The 20,376-nt window shown below is 43.1% G+C and overlaps 2 protein-coding genes across 7 annotated transcripts in view; one reads left to right on the forward strand and one right to left on the reverse strand.

The window, feature by feature from the left end:
- The window catches only part of ADSS (adenylosuccinate synthase), a 54,818-nt gene extending 45,366 nt beyond the window's left edge, over nucleotides 1-9,452 (forward strand). The window contains exons 2-4 of the mRNA XM_086519609.1: nucleotides 7,379-8,071; nucleotides 8,186-8,497; nucleotides 8,941-9,452. Of these exons, the coding sequence (XP_086375735.1) occupies nucleotides 7,379-8,071; nucleotides 8,186-8,497; nucleotides 8,941-9,114 (1,179 nt within the window). The 3' untranslated portion in view covers nucleotides 9,115-9,452. The remainder of the gene's footprint in view (nucleotides 1-7,378; nucleotides 8,072-8,185; nucleotides 8,498-8,940) is intronic.
- A 2,846-nt stretch (nucleotides 9,453-12,298) lies between these two features.
- The window catches only part of LOC147450365 (uncharacterized), a 32,670-nt gene continuing 24,592 nt past the window's right edge, over nucleotides 12,299-20,376 (reverse strand). The window contains exons 2-6 of one of the 6 annotated variants that reach the window (XM_086519612.1): nucleotides 17,625-17,793; nucleotides 15,322-15,346; nucleotides 15,083-15,253; nucleotides 14,472-14,981; nucleotides 12,299-12,679 (exon numbers count right to left, since the gene is read on the reverse strand). In XM_086519612.1, the coding sequence (XP_086375738.1) occupies nucleotides 12,533-12,679; nucleotides 14,472-14,981; nucleotides 15,083-15,250 (825 nt within the window). In that variant the 5' untranslated portion in view covers nucleotides 15,251-15,253; nucleotides 15,322-15,346; nucleotides 17,625-17,793 and the 3' untranslated portion in view covers nucleotides 12,299-12,532. Of the gene's footprint in view, nucleotides 12,691-14,471; nucleotides 14,982-15,082; nucleotides 15,254-15,321; nucleotides 15,418-17,624; nucleotides 17,794-20,376 lie in introns of all 6 variants that reach the window. The other 5 variants (XM_086519610.1, XM_086519615.1, XM_086519614.1 and 2 more) reach the window with 5 other exon arrangements.

Here is a 20,376-nt window from a genome sequence, read left to right on the forward strand (position 1 = left end):
TTTGGAGTGTGCGGATTGGCTTGGTAGCTATAGACATCCACCATTGCATGGCACTGCCTCTGAGAAAAACAACAATTCGAAACAAATCTTGGATCCTTCTCTTGCAAGTGATCTTTATGGCTTATGCCCTGTAAGACAGAGCCATGAAGACGGGAGCGCGTCCGATGCGCGATGAAGTCAGGGTGGGGTGGCTAATAACTCCGGGGTCAGACTGCGGAGATTCTTCAATAGAATTTTTAGTAAACTTGGGAAGCGCCAAAGTGCTTTGTCTACTCTTTGGTAGTACTGGTATGTTTTCAGAAAAGCACACGCTTGAAGCTATGATACCACTGTCATTGGACGGGCACCACGTGCCAACAGAATTGAAAAAGAGAGAGCACACGCGACAACAATTGAATTGAAAAAGAGAGAGCACACGCGACATGGAGTGGCGGAATTTCACCCCAGAGAGTACTAGCCCCAAACCTCGGTGCCCCTTTCGGTATTTCTTTATATTACTTGAACTCAGTACAATGCCGGTACTCGCGCTCTGCAGCTTCGCCCAAAAGAGTGCCAGAGATGAAGCGCGAGTACCGGCGGTGCAGATTTCCGACTCGTTCCTCGAGGGTGAAGCATTTTAGCACTTGGGACAACTGCTCCTCTCTTGCCCTACTTTCCCATTTATTGGAATTTACGCTAGGTTGCGGAGTCTTCTGGCTGGGTTGGGCAGGCTGTGGAAGCAGGTATATATGCAGCAGAGGGGGCGGCTACCAGTTGCATGCATTCAGCCCCAGTTCAGGGGCGCCCTCTCATGGGCACCCCAGGGGCAGTATGAGGAGATCACCAGCTTTCAGCCTAGCATTTCTCCACCAGCAGCTCTAGTGTTTTCTAAATTGGAGAGGAAGGTCTCCAATGAATCTTCATCAGCAACCCCATCGTTTTCCCTGGCAGCCCCTAAAGTTTATGGTGGGCAGCCACAGGGAGGTTTGCAGATGTCTTCTGGCTGGGCCAGGAAGGTTTCTTGTGGTGGCAATCTCTTGCTAGGACAGACTATCCTCTTGTGCTGACCTAGGAGATCCAATTTTGTCTCTCCCCCTAGTTCTTCCTTTGCCAAGAGTTGGATCAATGGTGGGGAGCCCAACCCATGTTGTGGCCATGTCAAGGATCTCGTGTACAGGACCAGTTGGTAGTGTCAGTAGCAGTTGCAGTTGTGTGTACTTCGGGTCTATCCATTGGGCATGTCAATTCTATGCGGGACCACCCTTGGTCACTTGTATGAGCAGATTGTTATCAGCATGGAGAGCCTCTCTCTCTCTCTCTCTCTCTCTCTCTCTCTCTCTCTCTCTGAGGATGGATTCTAGTAGTAGTAGTATTTTTGTTCTAGTCTTTTTGTACCCAGACATTGTGCCGGATTCCCAATTTTGTAACAGTTTGGTCTCATAGGTCATTTTGGCCTTTTGAAGACGTTAATATAACATTTCATTTCATATCTCTCTCTCTCTAGATCATGTCTTTACACTCAGAGCTATCATTGAGGAGGGTCGAGCACATGGTAGACGGATATACTGCAGCTTTGTGGATTTCCGCAAAGCTTTTGACACAGTACCGAGGGCCAGATTGATGAGCCGACTTATAGAATTGGGGGTACCCACAGAGTTGATACGGGGGATTATGGCATTGTACAGTTCAGTGATGGGCCATGTACGCACATCATAGGGGATATCTGACATAGTTCACTCCACTATCGGAGTGAAACAGGGATGCCCACTGTCCTCTACTTTATTTGGTATGTATGTTGATGAGATCTCTGATTATATTGACAGAGGAGGAGATAGAGGTGCCTCGAACAAAGCTATGGCTTTTCGACACTTTGGTCGCTTCAGTTATGCACTACGGGGTTCAGGTTTGGGGGCCGTCTGTTGACAGTGCCCGATGGAGTAATATGGAGAGACCCTTGATATCTATGATTTATAGGCTGATTAGAGCCAAGGCCTCAGTCCCACATGACATCATACGAGCGGAGCTGGCTGCCCCACCTATGGAGGTTGAGGCTCTCACTAGATCAGTATCATTTGTACACAGCTTATGGGACACCACCAGGGACAGGTATGCCAGGCTTGCTCTTGAGTCATCTAGACAGCTGGCATTACAGGGAGATACATCATGTTGGTATGCACAGATGAGCTCATGGTTTCAGAGGCACGGTTTCAACATGGACAGGCTGCCCCCTTTCCAGTATTCTCTTGATGCACCATCTTTGGCACTTACACGGATGGAGACTACTAGACTCATTCGACAAGATCTTATCCAGCTTGTTAGCAAGAGGACATGGATAGAGCCAGCATGGGAGTTGGGTACGAAGAGGGTTTTCTATAGAGAGCATCTTCTCCAACTCACGACAGACGGATTTGTCACACGGCCCAGTTACATGGACACACATCTATCTCATGGGTTACGATGTGCTATAGGCCAGATTCGCACATGTTCACACCAGCTTGGGATTGAGACAGGTAGATTCAGAGGCATACCAGCAGACAGTAGGATATGTCAGTTATGCCATGCAAAGCTAGAGACAGAGTTTCACTACATATGTCGCTACACAGTCTACTATGAGATACGGGGACGCTTTCATTGTTTATTCAGAGATGGTTTCGACTCGCTAGATAGAGTCATGAGATACCAGGATCAAAGATGTCTTGGATTATTCCTACTTGAGATACAGAGACATAGAGACGCTCTATTGAGTGGGCAAAGACAGAGACAGTCCCAGAGACGTATCTCAGATTTCTTCAGTCTGAGTACCACAGAGGCAGAGGCGACACCACCATCACAGAGCTCGGTTCCCACCCATACACACACCAGCGGTACTCTCATTGATCGAGCTATAGAGCTAGGCAGATCGAGACGACCGCGACTGATGAGGAGGGGAGCCACGCAGCACCGGCGGAGATTGCAGCAGAGGATCCACAGAATTCTAGCACGACACCCAGAGTGTCGATCAGGATAGGCTTCATGCTACTGTTATATTTTATCATGGTGACATTTATCCCCACTTTGTACCTTTATGGCATGATACCATTGATCAGCCTACCAGCCACCCATAGGAGTCGGTAGCACTCCTATCAGTTTCCTAGTTTGTAGTTTTCTTTGTTTGTACCCAGACTTGGTACTAGACTCATCATTGTAATCAGTTAGTCTCATAGGTCATTTTGGCCTTTTGTAGACGTTAATATATCATTTCATTTCATTTCTCTCTCTCTCTCTCTCTCTCTCTCTCTCTCTCTCTCTCTCTCTCATTCTGAGGTGTCCTATCTTTTTCTACCTCAGTCATATCTCTTCTGCACAGGTTGTGCCTTGTTCATGTGTTTGGCATTGCAAGAGTTCTAGATTGGAGTCGAGGTGCCCACCTGGTCACAAGCTAGTTCTTGTCTTCATGGCATCTCCCGTTGCCACTTTTGACAAAACCTCCAAGTTCGTAAGAGTCAAAGACCGCCGTCATGGCCTCTTTCCTAATGGCACAATTCTCGCCATTCAATTGCAAATCCGAGGAAAAATTACGAAGGGTAGGTATCTTTGATCACCTATGGCAGAACTTCCTCTTCTTGTACTTATTTATCAGGGACTGCGTTAAAATCAAAATCATCACCCCTCTGCATTGTGTGGGAGAACGTGGGCATGTGACAAGCTAGGTCAGGATGGATGAAGGGAAACCTTCAAATCAGCCCCAAATGAGTAGAAAACAGCAGAACAACATCAAACAGCCTCTTTTCATTGTGAATCAGCACCAAATACCATGTCAAAGGTGCAACAGGAAAAGGGTGAATCGGATGATGATCTTGTTTGCAACCGCGAGGAGCAAACCTAGGGGAAGCACTAGAGAGATGAAGCGTTGACCAGCGAGTGAGATCGCTAGGCAAAAATGCAAGGCCCAGGTGTGAGAAAAATGCTAGAGAGCACAATGTCTAGAGAGAGAAAACGCTAGTGAGAAAGTGCAATAAGGCCCAAAGGTTGGCAAGCTCTGTTGATCTGATATGCAAATAGAATTGGGGTTTGCCTACATATATAGTGTCGACAAAAATATGCCCCACTTATAGATAAAACACAAGAGGGTTAGGATCTAAACTAACTTATAGATAAAACCCTAACCCTAAATCAACTTATACAGTACCGTTGAGGGACCTAAACCCTTCGAGAAATAAAGCAAGGACAAAAAATTGCGTAAAGGATGACACGTGGCACAATGTACGTACATGCCTGCATTTTATGGAGATGATGATGTGGCACTGTACGCGGAACTAGGCGCCAATTTTTGGGTTTGCAACTTTTGGGGCCATTACTTTCCATGTAAGTTGCTTTTGGGCCAGAGGCCACTTGTATAATGTTCATAAGTAGAGCTAGGGTCTCTCTCTTAGGTAGATTAGCTTGGGAGCTCTGTAGAGAGAGGACCCTGGGACATTATGATAATAAAGAAATACCGGGAAGGGGCACCGGTCTTTGGGGCTAGTGCATTTGGAAGCGGAAGTCCGTTGCTTCATGTAGACCAAAGACCCCCCCCCAACCCCCCCCCACATCAATCTCAATTCCGAATCAGCTTCAGATTCATTTCCTTAATGTTTCTAGTGTTAGTTCTTTGTACTTTCCGCACTCAGACATGATATCAGATTCACCAGTTGTAATTTTTTGGTCTCATAGGTCATTTTGGCCCTTCGAAGACGTTAATATAACATTTCATTTCATCTCTCTCTCTCTCTCTCTCTCTCTCTCTCTCTCTCTCTCTCTCTCTCTCTCTCTCTCTCTCTCTCTCTCTCTCTGTGTGTGTGTGTGTGTGTGTGTGTGTGTGTGTGTGTGTGTGTGTGTGTGTGTTCAGTTCAATTGTTTGCAGTTTTCTCACGTGTTCTAGATCTTTGATTTGGTGTGTCCAAGTCTGTTAGCACCTCCAGATGCAAAACGTTGTGAATGATGTAATATAAAGAACAGAGAGCCCCCTATGCCACATATATAGTAAGCTAGGGCAAGGTCGGGCAAATATCTCTTATCAAATACCACGACCAAAAGTAAAACCGTCATCCTAAAAATAATGAAATGGCCTAAACAGGCTTGAGATGGGCAAAGTGTCGGAGCAAACCCTAATTGTGCATGAGATCCTTGTCTAGAAGCTGTATGGGTGGCCAACGCATAACCAAGTTCCAATGCATGTGGGATGAGAAGCCTGGAACCAACAGGAAAAGCATTTGGAATGGTGAACATAATTATGTTCACGATTCCAAATGCTTTTTTATGCTGGGAATGGTGAACACCCAATTCTATTGCCATTCTGCTGTGTTTTCAGCCCATTCCCAGCAAGTGCAAGTGGCATAAAAAAGGCCCGCCATCAATTGTGGGTAGGGAGATTAGCAGCAAACCCTAATTGTGCATGAGATCCTTGTCTAGAAGGTGTATGGGTGGCCAACCCATAACCAAGTTCCAATGCATGTGGGATGAGAAGCCTGGAACCAACAGAAAAAGCATTTGGAATGGTGAACATAATTATGTTCACCATTCCAAATGCTTTTTTATGCTGGGAATGGTGAACACCCAATTCTATTGCCATTCTGCTGTGTTTTCAGCCCATTCCCAGCAAGTGCAAGTGGCATAAAAAAGGCCCGCCATCAATTGTGGGTAGGGAGATTAGCAGTGTCTGGTATCACCTCACTCCAAGAAGGGGATCCCATTGTCAATCTTTGCAACCCAAGTATAAGAAAATCTTCTAAAAACCACATGCAATGAAGCTTGGAAGATTTAGCTCTCTAATAGTGATTGCAACCAAAGAGTCTGTATCGTATGATGGCTTTTCAAACACTTTTTTAGTTTAGGGTTTGCATGTGCATAAGAATAAATACAGAATTTGGGTGTAGAAACATGGAGGACTTCCACAAAGCGAGCAAATTCTCATTTCAGAGTGATTACTCCAAGTATTGTTACCACTCTCTCAATGTTGGCTTTAGCGTCCTAATCATACACCATAACCTCTTAGAAGATAAAAGATAATTTTTTGTTAAAACAAACAAGTTCAATCCACACCGAAAAAGGTCCTTAATTCGAATGCCGAGAGAAACGAAATGTAGACAGGAACAGCTTCAAAATATCGCATTTTATAATTTATTAATAATATAAATAGTCATGAAACCTGAAAGCTCGACCCCTCAAAAAATTTTCGAAGCAGCATGGACTCTTTCAAACAGTTTTTTGGCCTACGTTTACTCAGCCAGCATTCAACCATTGATCCAGCTTACATTGGGTGCTAGATCTCCCTTTTGGTGGCAATTTGCAGCACGTTGAGATTGGTCTAGTAGCTACATCAGATTTGCCTCAGAGGTTCTTCCCACAAAGAGTTGCCAATCGTCAGTGCCATTGACTCGAGTGAAGCCATGCATTGAGGTATAATCTGTTGTACATTCCTTTTATGCTGTGAAAAGAAATGGCCATTTAGGAATCGGAATGGGGGACCTTAGGGAGTAGGTTGCGATCCAGTTCATCTCTCCCTACATTAACACACACCTCTCTCTCTAATTCTCTCTCTCTAATCCATCCAAGCAAGAAATCACCACTGACAGAAGGAACATTAGAGTTGTGATTGTGTGAGCCATTGACACAGGTACTTCCATCAACACCAGGGCACTGCAGCTTGCAGTCTCGAACCCTGGTTGAGTTCTCCCCTGAACCTTGGGGGGCATGCTTGCTGCTCACGCACCGCCATGCAGCTTTCAAGCCGGATCAAGATTATTGCTGGCCATAACGGGCCTAAAGCCCCTACAGGCTAGTGGACAGATATTTTCGTCAATTTGAAGCTTTTTGGCTATCTAGGTATATGTGTCTTGCTTGATCATACGTTATAGACGAGGGTTTCGGCGCTTATCTTAGTTTGTAAGTTTCAACGTTTTTGACCTTATAAGAGTATAGCATACATGTACAATCACATGGGATTTAGAGATGTCAGAGCCATTTCTGATGGAAGTAACATGCTTGAAAGCAACTGATGATTGGCAGGTTTGAAGAGTGGAGACCAGAAAGGGAAATTTCCATTGAGAATTTCAACTTTACTCCAAAAATTAGTGACAAAGGTGTGGAGTTTGCATGTACCTATTTGTGGAGACGTCTTTGATGAAAGATTACTTATGCACTGTTTGCCAATGAAAAAGGCAATGCTTGGCTTCATGGCCCGAGCATGTATCGTTTTATTATGTGTATATCTTTGTCCGCAGATTATAAATGCTGAGCAGGGAGTTCATCTTTTGCTTTAATCCCATCATTTCGCTGTATGTCTTATGACTGATGTGGCATTTTTGTCATGAAACTCTCTAAATTATTAGAAAAACTCAGAATTTTTCTAACTTTTCGCCTTGTTAAACTGAATGATCAGGGGGGATCAAATGCTGGCCACACAATATACAATAATGAGGGAAAGAAATTCGCTCTGCATCTTATACCTTCTGGAATATTGAATGAAAATGCTGTTTGCGTTGTGGGAAATGGAGTAGTTGTGCATTTGCCAACCTTCTTTGAGGAGGTAAACAGGCTAGAAACCAGCGGTGTGGATTGTAAAGGAAGGCTTTTTGTTTCTGATCGTGCACATTTGCTCTTTGACTTGCATCAAACTGTTGACGGACTCAGGGAAGCAGAGCTGAAAGGGTCCATGATTGGCACTACAAAGCGTGGCATTGGCCCCTGTTATGCCAGCAAGGCCATCAGGAATGGTCTTAGAGTGAGTGATCTGAGGCATATGGACACATTTCAAGAGAAACTGGCGAATCTTTTCTGGGATGCAGCTTCTCGTTTCAAAGGTTTTGATTATGAGGAGAAACAGTTAGATGCAGAGGTGGAGCGTTACAAGGTTTTTGCTGACCGTCTTGAGCCCTATATTGCGGACACAGTACAATATGTGAATCAAGCATACCACCAGAAGAAAAGAGTGTTGGTGGAGGGTGGCCAGGCCACAATGCTTGACATGGATTTTGGTACTTATCCATTTGTAACATCGTCCAACCCTTCAGCTGGTGGTATATGTACGGGATTAGGCATTGCTCCGAAGCTTATTGGAGATATTGTTGGGGTGGTGAGTCCAGCTTCTATTGCAAACTTGTGTCTTATGCTTGTTGTATGTAAATGTACTGATGGATGTGAATGTTTTGTAATGCTTATGTGAAGATTTAACACAAGTAAACTGTAGGTAAAAGCATATTCAACAAGAGTAGGAGCAGGGCCTTACCCCACGGAGGTGCATGGTGACATTGGGGATAAGATTCGAGATGCTGGGTATGAGTTTGGAACGACCACAGGGAGACCGCGGCGCTGCGGCTGGCTGGATATTGTGGCACTCAACTATTCCTGTCAAATCAATGGCTTTTCATACCTGAATATGACCAAGCTTGATGTGTTGTCTTGCTTGCCAGTCTTAAAAATTGGAGTAGCATATAAGGGAAAGGATGGAAAAGTTTTGTCTTCATTTCCTGCAGATTTGCAAACTCTTGGAGAGGTTGAGGTAAGCTCTCTCTCTTCATTTGATCTTGCGGTGTTTGCCCTTCCCTATAAACAATCAGGGAAAATTACCTACCCCTGAAATTTGGGGAAATCTCAAAATATCCCTCAAATTTCACAAATTCCTAAAACACTCCTTAATTCGCCAAAATTTCCCAAAATGCCCTAAAAGTTTTACAAAGTTCCTAAAATGCCCCATTGTTAATGTCACAGACTTTTTTTTGTGCAACTTTTCATAGGAAGATTGGCTCATCCTCAATAAAAGATGATAAAACTGGGATTTTCAGATGGTATTATGGGCTCTCAAGATGAAATGGTTAATTATGTGTTCAAGGGTATCTTGGGAATTTTTGAAAGTTGAGGGGTATTTTGGGAATTTCCACAATTTTTAGGGGTATTTTGGTAATGTTTTCAAACAATTAATATATGCTTGTTTTGTTCATCTAGGTCGAGTATGAAGAAATTTCCGGCTGGGAAGTGGATATTTCGAAGCTCAGAAGCTATAGAGATCTGCCATCAGCTGCCAAGAGGTACATTGACAGGGTTGAAAGCTTAGTGGGCATACCTGTGCGTTTTATTGGTGTTGGCCCCGGTCGGGATGCAATGATCATCAAAGATTGAGTGGTGTGTGCTATGTTGGAAGCCCTCAATTTACAAGTTCTCATTACCACATCTGAGGTCAGATACAATAAGAGTCTCATTACCTTCTCTTGTCTCTTGCTCTTTTGCCAATTTTTAACCAACAATAGGGAGGCGAAGTGATGTTGTCGTGAAAAATTCTGATGGTATGATTTTTTGGAATGATCCTCTAGCAAATTAAGAGGCTTCTTGACGTGTAACTGGTATTTTGGAAGAGGCTAAGCAGTATGGAAAATATGTCAGTTGGTTTGAGAGCTCATGCTATCCAAAATTGGGGCTTTAACATTATTATAGATCAAGAATAAATGCCATTTAACAGATCTCATATTCACACCACCTGTTTTCTTGATGGGTGGGAAGGTAATTCTCTTTTTGTCTGGCCTGCTGGTGCGTGTGCCATTGCTTCTTTTTTGGGGGTGACTGCTCTTTTTGGCTTGCCTTTGGCAAAGGTCTTTGGGTTTTTTACCGGTGGAGATAAGAAAATGATGGTTTTAGGTGGAAACCTTCATATTATTGTTTTTTCTGAAATGTCAAATCTTGAGGTTGAAGAACCATGGCAAAAACGGCAAATAATACACTCAGATGTTACAATTTTTGGGTATGTGGGTGATTATTTTTTATTTAACTTTTTCAAATACATAATTATGCTTTTGTATATTCTCTTTGGGAAAATTGGAGCAATTTTTTGGAAAACAATAGCACAAGGGTGTTTTGAGAATTTCTCTAAATTCAAGTGTATTTTGGGAATTCCTAAAAATTCGAGGGGTATTTTGGAAAATTGAGCTTCTTTTTAATATGTTTACATTATGTTTTCTCAAGCTTTATGTGGGATTTTGTAAGGAGACGCCTCTCACCCCCCAATTTTGAGCAAGAGGTGGGGGGTACCTTTATGGACTTAGGCCTTACAATGTTATGGCATGCTTGCCCTTCCGCGACATCTATGTGTATCCAACCTGATACCAATTCTAAGCTACTCACAACCTGCATTCAAACCAAGATTTGAGCAAACAGAAACTGCCTCAAATTGCTCAAGCAATTACATTTGCTTTCAGAGTCATGCTAATTAGTCGGAATAGTTGTGTGCAACATCGTTGGGGGAGCCCTCAATAAGCTCTTCTTGTTGCGCCTTTGTCCCATTCCATTTCGCCGCCATCTCTGTATTGGTTCTTCTACCCTACAAGCGGCATGATTCCAAGCACTTCGGACGTAATTTTTTGGCGAGCATTTTTCGATGAACGTTTTTTTGAAATCTAACGAGTAGATTTCAAAAAGATTCTCTCTCAACCTTTGATAGTTGAAGATCCACTATTTCTCTCTCTCTCTCTCTCTCTCTCTCTCTCTTATAGATTTCTTTCTTTGGCGAGCACACATACACAAGGAACAAAACACATCAGAATCATTAAACATACTCTTTCAAATATCTAACACAACTCAATAAAAGATTGTGCTCCCTTGAGCAATAACGGTCTCTCTTCCTTCTCTTGTAAAGGTCTCTCTCTCTCTCTCTCTCTCACACACAAAAGGACAAGTATACAACCAAAACATTTAACATCAAGAAAAATGTTCACAACAAGGTGATATTTAAATTATAATAGGGACATGACGTTGAATTATAATTATATGAAAATTACATCTCTCTCTCTCTCTCTCTCTCTCTCTCTCAATTCATGGTTATCATGGTTGAGCAAGAAGCAACCTACTATGGCCACTTCTGATTGTGAGACCGAGTGTAGAGCATGACACTTCCCTATTATGTGCAAGCTCTCGTTTATGGCATCACTCCCATGGGGGATTAGTTACCATATACCTGTGGTGGGGATGTGTGTGAACACACTTAGGACCGTCGGGACATTTTTTCCCTCACTGGTTTTTTCCCCCGTGCATTGTATATATACGCCCATCACTCTTAAGGCTATCTATCTTTCCATTGCACACTAAATAAGACTCTCTGTTGTGTGCCTTGAGCTTACTTTGTCTTCTCCAAGCTGTGTGGTTTCCTGCAACCCTAATTCCAACAATTTGATCATTGATGATATAAAAACCACAAATGCTGTCAGTGCTTTGCTATATATGAAAGTGAAATATACAAATTCTAGCAACTTTAATAGTAGCAATGCTCTTGTAGTCATAGAAAGATTGAGTTTAAAGGGGAAATATAACAAGATACATTAATCAAGAAGTTGGTCTCACTCGAAATGTGTTGGTACACTTTTATTGTCACAATAAAGACTACATAAAGATAAGAGCGTTTAATTAAGAAAACAAGCATAAGGGCAAGTTAAACAAATACTTAATGTCTTTTGGATCCTAGATTCATGAGCATTGTTACTCAAGATTGGTTTGCTACATATGATGCTTCACAAAAGGGTAATGCACATTTTAACCATGAAAATTCTTGCATTAGAGTTAATGATGTGACATTTAATGTACATCAATTTTCTTTTCTTTTATCCTCAAGAATTCCATGCCGTGTCACAATGTATAAAACAGAGGTTTAGCATTGGACAATCTGATGATGTTAGGTATTGTATCACTTTTAGTGACAACTCTTGAAATATTTTAAGGGATCTGTTGTCACTAAAACTTCTCATGTGGCCAAAAGAAAATAAAACTTCTCATTTTTTAACTTTGAGCATTGTCTTTGTGCTAACAAAAAATGAATGCTGCATAGTAGTAATAGCAAGTAAAAACGTGTGATTTTGGAGGTCTACTTTTTTTTTTTCCCTGTTAGACTAAGTAAAAAATTTATATCAAACCTTTCAAAAGAGCATTTGAGTGAAACCATTCAAGAGTGTGCACAAAATATAGTTGAATCCTAGTCGAATGCACAATCACATAAGGGTTTTTGGGCTAACCTTTACTTGTACTTCAGCACTAGCTCGAGGATTCTAGAAAAAGAATGGTATAGATATTTACCATCAAAGCATCCATGCCATCATCGATGCGGCATAGAGCTGCCCCTATGAGGTTCTTTACGGAGGAGATTTATGCCATGATACGACGGCCTATGAGAAAGTTTATGGATGGTACTTACAACGGCAGCCCAGTTGAGAGATGGGCTTTGGGAGCTATGTTAACAGTTACCTCTACTAGTTCAATTATTTTCTACTTTTGTTGTTACTGTATTTTTTGTACTCCACTATATGATAATATGACAATGATGTAATTCGGAAATGCAAATAAAAATATCATTTCATTTCATTTCTATCAGCCATTGTCTGCGCGTGCGCACACAAAGAAAGCTTCCTCACTAAAACTACACCTATACAACAAATGGGTTTACAATGAAAAATCCAAATTATTGTACAAATGGCCAAACACCACTTGATGAGGCTGATGATGCATTAGGCCTACCAATAAATGTTATTTCAAGAGCTTGGTGCCAGGTTTTGCACTCTGCCTATGGCTCATTGTTGTCTGCCTTTCGTGTAAATACGCCCAAAAGCATGGACAAAGCTCCACGACCCCACTGCAAGTCCTTCTCTAGCACCGTCAGCTTCTTCTCCATGTCCTTATTGGCGTTCTTAGAAGCTAGAACTTCTGATACCTATAGCAGGACTACATTTTCAACAAGACAAAAATCCATGCTCGAAAATGTGACTTGTCAGGAAACAAACAAGGAAACAGTCACTCTCCAAGTACATGGTCATCGAAACTTGACGGCCAGCAGCAAGAAATCATATAATTAAAGTAAAAAGCATCGCTGCATCAGGCTGTAGCCTTCTATACAAAGTTCCATAGTTGTCACCATACGGTCGGTTTGGATAGGTTCTTAAAAACCATAAATAACAACAAGCTACCTCATGACTTAGGACTACAGTTAGTTCTAATGTCATAAGGACTAAAAACTTGTGAAAAAAGACCTAGGGAGTGGGCACACAGACCAGAGGCTCAAGGCACATCTGAAAAATAGTTTCTAAAAAGGTGGTCTGTACTTGTATCCGTACAGTTGTAGAACATGGGCATTTGTACAACGTACAGAAACTTCCATGATACAAATTCAAGATTGCTAACAATGACTAGCCCCATGGTTGTCTATATCCAATGAACTAGGCCTATATGACTGACTAGTCCAATAAGATTCACGCACACTCCAAAAATAACATTGCCAATTTTTTTGAAAACTTTCCCTCAGTAAAGGCTTGCATTTTGAACCATTCTAATATCCCCATGACTCATGCGTTATCATTCAGTGCCAATGGCTGTTTAAGATTTCAATTGAAGTTCATATGGGAACTTTGGCAAAAGTTTGCTACCCCTAAGTCCTTAATAGTGCTTCCTCTCTTGTGCGGCATGCCCCGTGGCCCATCACATGGATCAATCACACATCACCTGTGTTTTGAGCCTATAGACTCCGTCACTATGCCATCTACGTTTCAGTGTGTGTACAAAATCTTTGTAACTATCTTAATGTCGTGTCATATGTAAAGGCTCAGAAAAAAAAAAGGTTTTTAATGGTTTTCCATCGTACACATTGGAAGTTCATTGGAAAAATATTTTAGTCCCATAAGCATCATAGAGTGTACTAACCGGATCCCTTGGTGCATGACAACTACTAGTAGACTGTAGTCCATGTCCAATGAAAACATGCAATGCTGTCTGAAATGGGCCACATTGTAAGCTAGACACAGGAATCCAAATCCTTTGTAAATAATATGGACTAATAATGTGAGTAAACTACGTATGCTCTCTGGAGAGTGACAGGTGACACGGCGGCAGTTCTCTGGATGTCACCTGACACTAACCAGAAAGCATACATAGTTTCCTCAGACTATTGGGCTTCACAGAATCCTCGCATTCTCGGGCTTCATATGTTGAGGGACAAAATAATAGCATCTAGACTTCAGCAGTCGAGCTAGAGTGGGAGAACAGCATCCCCCCCCATGAACCCCAATTTAAAAGAGAGGGTTGAAAGGGGAATCTCAAAGTGGGCCTATGGTCAAAGAAAACGGTGCCCTAGAGGACTCAAACTCTAGAGGCCCCGTGCAAGCCTCGCACTCTAACCATCTCACCTGCGCATGTTCATTGACCCCTAAGATAAAACATAAGCCTATATATTAAACTAGCACAGGCAAAGAGTAAACTCAAACAAAAAAACTAAACTCAGACAGGACCCACGTGATCCAACGGCCCACTCCTGTCACGATAATCATGCAGTTTAGCACCCTTGATCCCACCACTCAGGCTTTATTCAAGAGCCCATGAGATTAAGTGATGAGCACCCCCTTGCTGGAAACTTTGAGTCTATTGCCAGAATAAAAATGCACACACTAAATCATACCTGTATGATACTGCTGGCTTTTCAACACAACCAAATTGCTGCACACTCAAGTTCTTACCTCAGTTAACATCTCAGCAGAACTTCCATCAACTGTCGTGTCCTCGCTTTCATCATAAGTTGTAGTTAACATCTCAGCAGGACTTCCATCAATTGTCGTGTCCTCGCTTAACATCTCAGCGGGACATCCATCAATTGTCGTGTCCTCGCTTTTATCATAAGCTGTAGTTAACATCTCAGCAGGACGTCCATCAACTGGCGTGTCCTCGTTTTCATCATCATAAGCTGTAGTTGGTAGGTCCAGCCCATCTGGATTCATTATTGAGTCAGATGAAAATTGTTTAGCAGCAGTCGTCGGCTCCGTGAGGCTCTCAATATCTGCAATTTCACTATAGTGTGTGCCACTATTCTGTAAAGACTCATCTTCCCCCCAATGAGTTTCGAGAACCACTGGCAATGTCGAAGCCTCTGAAGTTTCTAGCACGCGGTTTGGACCTGGCTGCCAGTCCACCACCGTCTCACCTCCCATGAGTATCACTTTGAATTCTATCCGTTTGCCAACGAAAACTTCCTGAAAGAATGTAGCAATCAAATACAAAGGGTAAGGACTTTGGTTACTGATTGCAACTTGCATTTGGTTAATAACATGAACCTTGACTCGGTGATACACACCATTTCTGTCGTCCAAATGTGTCCTTCGGACCATTGCATTGGAATAGATGCTTCAGGGTTCCATGCGCCGAATGATTCATCGTCCCCCACCACATTAAAATGTTGGCCAAATTCACACTTTTTCTCCAGCACAAATTTCACTTTGACCAATTGGGTACCTTGACACATCAGCTAGAACCATTTAAGGTAATAACCTTTGCTGAGCACTGCATTCAATAGGTGTTTCCTTGAATGCTTACCTGAGCTGCTCTCTGTTACGGTTTCCTGCACCCAGAGGGAATGTCACTGAGGACTTGAACTTCTACCATTGACAAGGGCAATACCAGATGAAAGCACTATCAATCAGGTAAGGCATGTTTTATTTTAAGCAAGACAGGCAGTAAACTCTGGCTTAAAAGTCAGCTTATGAACAAACAGGCAGGGAAAAAATCATAAATTACTGTGTTTTGGATATGCAGGTTGCAGTGAATTTGTACATCTTTCAACTTCAAAAGGAGACTTAGTCACATGCTCATAGGTCAGAGCTCAAAGCTGCCTCTCACAATCCCCTCTGAGCTACAACTGATGGACAAATCTGAGCTTTTCCCATGCTTGTCTGTCTCTAGGCCTGTCAGCAGAGATGGAGGAACTAAGAAAGATGAGGTCAAATTGAAACTGGTGTCCACCTTTAAAGCCTCAGGCCTCTGAGCCTTTCTACACCTCTTCTTAGCCTCTCTTCTTCCTTTACTTTGTGCACATAGATATTTCCATTCGGTGAGAAAACGATGCCAAATGGGCTACAACTTTCTCAAAAGAATAAAAGTCCTGAAATGCATGATGAGGGAAAAAACATTCTTACATGCAGCACACCCAAAACTCCGTTGTGGCTGGTCTCTGTCTGGTCAAGCTAGAGGGGGAAAGAGCGGGGTGCTTGGGCTATCAAGTCTGTAGAAAGACCTCTGGACTCTGCTGCATCCCTTTGAGCTTCTTCTAATGCTGTCTTACTGTCCTCGGGAGGGTGTGAACCAGCTTGCCCCACTTGGCTCGGGCTGTCTCGATTGGATGACAGCATCTGTCATCGATGGTGAGAATGCATCGATTCTCCATGATAACGAAGCCCTCAAACTGTTGATCAGTTCCTCTCGGGGATGCCTCGACTATCGCTCCATCAATACCTTGGTGGATAGTGGATGCTCTAATAACTTTGTTGTTACTAGCTTAGTTCATGATCTTCAATTACCAACTCAAAGGAGTCCTCATTCATACAAGGTGGGTTAGCAGATGGATCGTTTATAACTTGATATGAGACAGTTCGACGGTTACAATTTGTTATCAAAGACTATGAAGATAACCGGGATTTTGAAATTATGCCATTGTCTCACAATATCATGCTTGGTCAACATTGGTTGACCCAGTATGAGTCAATAAAGCCGAACAAAATCAGAGACATAGTAGAAAGCTTGACAGGTGATTTTGAAGATAATTCTGAAGAGTTTTGGGGGATGCACTATCACATCAAGATTGGTGTCCTCTCTGACATCCTCTCCATCAGAACCTTCTTCTCAAGATTTCAGCAAATGAAATTCTACTTTCTGAAGTTAATGTGCAACAACAAGATTTTGAACTTGAAGTCTTCAATTTCATGGTCCCCTTAGTAGAGCCAACCTCTTGAAGCCAAATTCAGCTAAAAAGTTTTTGAATGATACAATGACATGGGATTTAGCTATGAAGTTAAGCAATTTCATAGGAAGCAGAAGTTCAAGAAGCTTAAGAATCTATAAGTTCTAATATTTCGATGACTAAAGACTTTCAAAGATGCAATGTTTTTCCAGAATATTGTCAACATCAAAAGTCATTTGTTTGAAAGAGGCTCTCATTCTGAATGAGAGGGAATGTCATGATTTCGTGGCTATTATTACATTACCTTCTTCGTTCCTAGTTCATCATGGCTGCAAGATTCAGAGAATGACTAACCAAAGAGACCCCTATCATCGAATGGTCACGACTCTTCCCCAAAGGGCATGCCTCTACATCAAATAGCCACACTCCTTCCACGACCGGCTGCATCCCTTCACTCATCAGTTGTGCCTCTTCATGAATTGGTTGCAGATCTTCACCAAAAGAATGTATTTATTGAAGTAAAGATATGTCTTCATGATCGGGATGTGTCTCTCCATCCCCTATATAAGCAACCTATTGTGACACAGTTTCATTCATTCAATGAATGTTGTAGGTCATTTGAGTTCTCGCTGTCTGACTCTCTTAGCCTTGAGTTTTGTTCTTCAAGTTCAGAATTCAAGTCATGAAGTAAAAATAAAATAAGGGATTTACCCTAAATCCTCACAAGTCCAGTCCAAGATAATACATGAAACTGCAACAACATGAAAACCAGTACGTGGTCAAATAGAACTGTCGTAGGCAATATGATGGCCGTCCCACCATGGGAATCTACCCAGGGCCCAACATAAAATCGATCTAATTGCTCCATGAACTGTCTAGACTATCTTCAAATCCCAATGAAAACTACAGTGACTGGGGAGTACGAGTCAAATGACAAACGTACAGTGGAAAAGGTATATTGGATAACAATCAAGTCTGTAACTGCAAGCACAAGTCCTCTCGATCACAGTAGCCACCGGATTTCACGTCTACCGCGATGAAACTCCTCTGAATCAGTCTCGAACAATGGGCACCCTCCATAGCATGACTGGCAGCCCTCCGATGTGCGACACCTGCAAAATGCAGCACATTGCACAAGGGAAGTGAGCACTGAGAGAGAAGTGAGATCCCAAGTTTAGAGAGAGGTGGTGCGGTCCAAATCTGCAAAACGCTAGAAGTCTAAAAAACGGGAAAACACATACTGCAAAATGCTGAAAGCCTAAAAAACGCCACAAAAAGAGAGAGAGAGAGAGAGAGAGAGAGAGAGAGAGAGAGAGAGAGAGAGAGATGAAATGAAATGAAATGCTATATTAACGTCTTCAAAAGGGCATAGAGACCTATAAGACCAGAAAGTTACAAGGTGGTGGATCTGATACAAAGTCAGAGTAACAAAATAACCTAACAACAGTACAAAACAAAGATATATACTATGGGATCCTAGATTGGTCGATGTGAGCTAAGCAAAAAACTAAGCAAAAATGGGCGGCTTGTTGGGATAGCTGAATCACAAGAGATCTAGCATCGGTCGTTGGCGAATCTCATCAATTTCCTCCATGGTTAGTAGTCTGACCGGGCGTCGTGCATGCCTGGCCAGCGTGCTCCGAATCTTTTGACATAGCCTCCGTCGATGCTGTGTAGTCCTTCGCAGTCGTGGGTGCCTGGATTTCCCCGGTTCAATCGCTCGGTCGATCAGTGTGCCTCTGGTGTGAGACGAGGGGGAGATCTGCTATGGGAATGGCTCTTGCGGCTGTCCCGTGTCTGCTCTGCAGAAGTCTGTGATCCGTCTTTGAGACTGGCTAGCCTCGCCATTCATCAGGCTCTCTCTGTGTCTGCACAGCTCGAGCAAGAAAGGCATCTCTGATCTTCGTATCCCATTACTCTTGAGAGTGGTCCAAAACCCTCTCTGAACAAGCAATGGAAGCGGCCTCGTATCTCGTAGTAGACGGGGCAGCCACATGTATAATGCAGCTCTGTCTCAGGTTCCATGTCACACAAGGGGCATGTCCTGGCCTCTGCTGGTGCTGTATCTCCCAGTTTCAATCCGCAACTAGTGAGAAGATGTGCGTAACTGGCCAATAGCACATCGTATCCCATGAGACAAGTGGGTATCCATGTATCTTGGTCTCGTCACAAAGCCATCTTCCGTAAACTGGAGAAGGTGGTCTCTGTAGAAAGCCATCTTCGTGCCCAATCCTTGTGCTGGTTGTATCCATGTCCTCCTGGTGTCTAGCTGGGTCAGGTCTTGGCGGATGAGCTTGGTGATCTCCGATTGTGTAAGATTGAGAGATGGTGCATCCAATGAGTACTGGAATGGTGGCAGCCTGTCTATGTTGAACCCATGCGCCTGACACCATGATGTCATCTCCCCTTACCAGCATGTTGTATCTCCTTGTATGGCTAACTGTCGAGAGGACTCAAGTGCTATGCGAGCATATCTGTCTCTGGGAAGTTCTGATGTGCGGTTTATGAAGGAGACTAATCTGGTGAACGCCTCCACCACTAGTGGGGGGGCCGCTAGCTTTGCTCGGATAATGGCCCGTGGTACTAATGCCTTGGCTCTAATGAGCCGCGAGATCATAGAGACGAGAGGTTTCTCCATGTTCCCCCATCCGTCTGTGCGACCCGGCCTCCAGTGGTGATCCAATGAAGGTCCCCATATCTCAGCCCCATAGAGCAATGCTGAAGCCACCAAGGTGTCAAAGAGCCAGAGCTTCGTCCGGGGCTCCTGAAACTGAACCTGTGAACACATCCTCTCCAATCTACCCAATGCTGCGTGGGCTCTAGTCAGTCTGGTCTCTGCTGCTCTTCTGAGTGAGAATGTGGATCCGCTAAAAACCACTCCAAGGTAAGTGTAAGCGTCTGTGTACTCCACAGTCTCCTGGCATTATGTGAATGTAGGTGTTGACCTCCTGATCCACTGTGGGGTGGTATTAAACACCATAACCTTGGTTTTACCAAGGTTGACAGACAACCAACTTTCGTGGGCAAACGTATGCAAAACATCCAATTGACGTTGCATTCCCTCTGGGGATTCGGAGATCAACACAATATCCTCAGCATATAACAAAAGTGGAATCCATGTCCCTGCCAGTTGTGCACCTTTATCCCCATCGCTATCAATGTAGTCAGAAACCTCATCCACATACATACCGAAAAGAGTAGGAGAGAGCAGGTAGCCCTGCTTCACCCCAATAGTGGAGTGAACCGGTGTAGAAAGTCTGCCACACACACACACACACACACACACACACACAGATGAAAATGAAATGAAATGTTATATTAGCGTCTTCAAAAGGCCAAAATGACCTATGAGACCAAACAACTACACTGTGGTGAATCTGATACAATGTCTTAGTACCAAAAATAAAAAGGTACTGAAAAAAAGGGGTACTCTAGAATCCTAAAATTGTTGTATGTGAGCTAGGCCGCTAGTTGGAAATGTGTAGGATATGTGAAAGTAGTGAATGAGGGCTATTACAACACAATGTGGGTGTATCCTTGAAAAGAGCTAAATCACAGGAGATCCATCATCCGTCGCTTGCGGATCTCATCAATCTCCTCCATGATCAGAAGTCTGACCGAGTGTCGTGCATGTCGGGCCAAAGTGATCCTAAATCCTCTGATGTAGCCCCCGTCGATGTTGTGTAGTCCTCCAC

This window comes from Adiantum capillus-veneris, chromosome 9 (assembly GCF_014529385.1).
Source record: "Adiantum capillus-veneris isolate H3 chromosome 9, ASM1452938v2, whole genome shotgun sequence".
Taxonomy (NCBI): Eukaryota; Viridiplantae; Streptophyta; class Polypodiopsida; order Polypodiales; family Pteridaceae; genus Adiantum; species Adiantum capillus-veneris.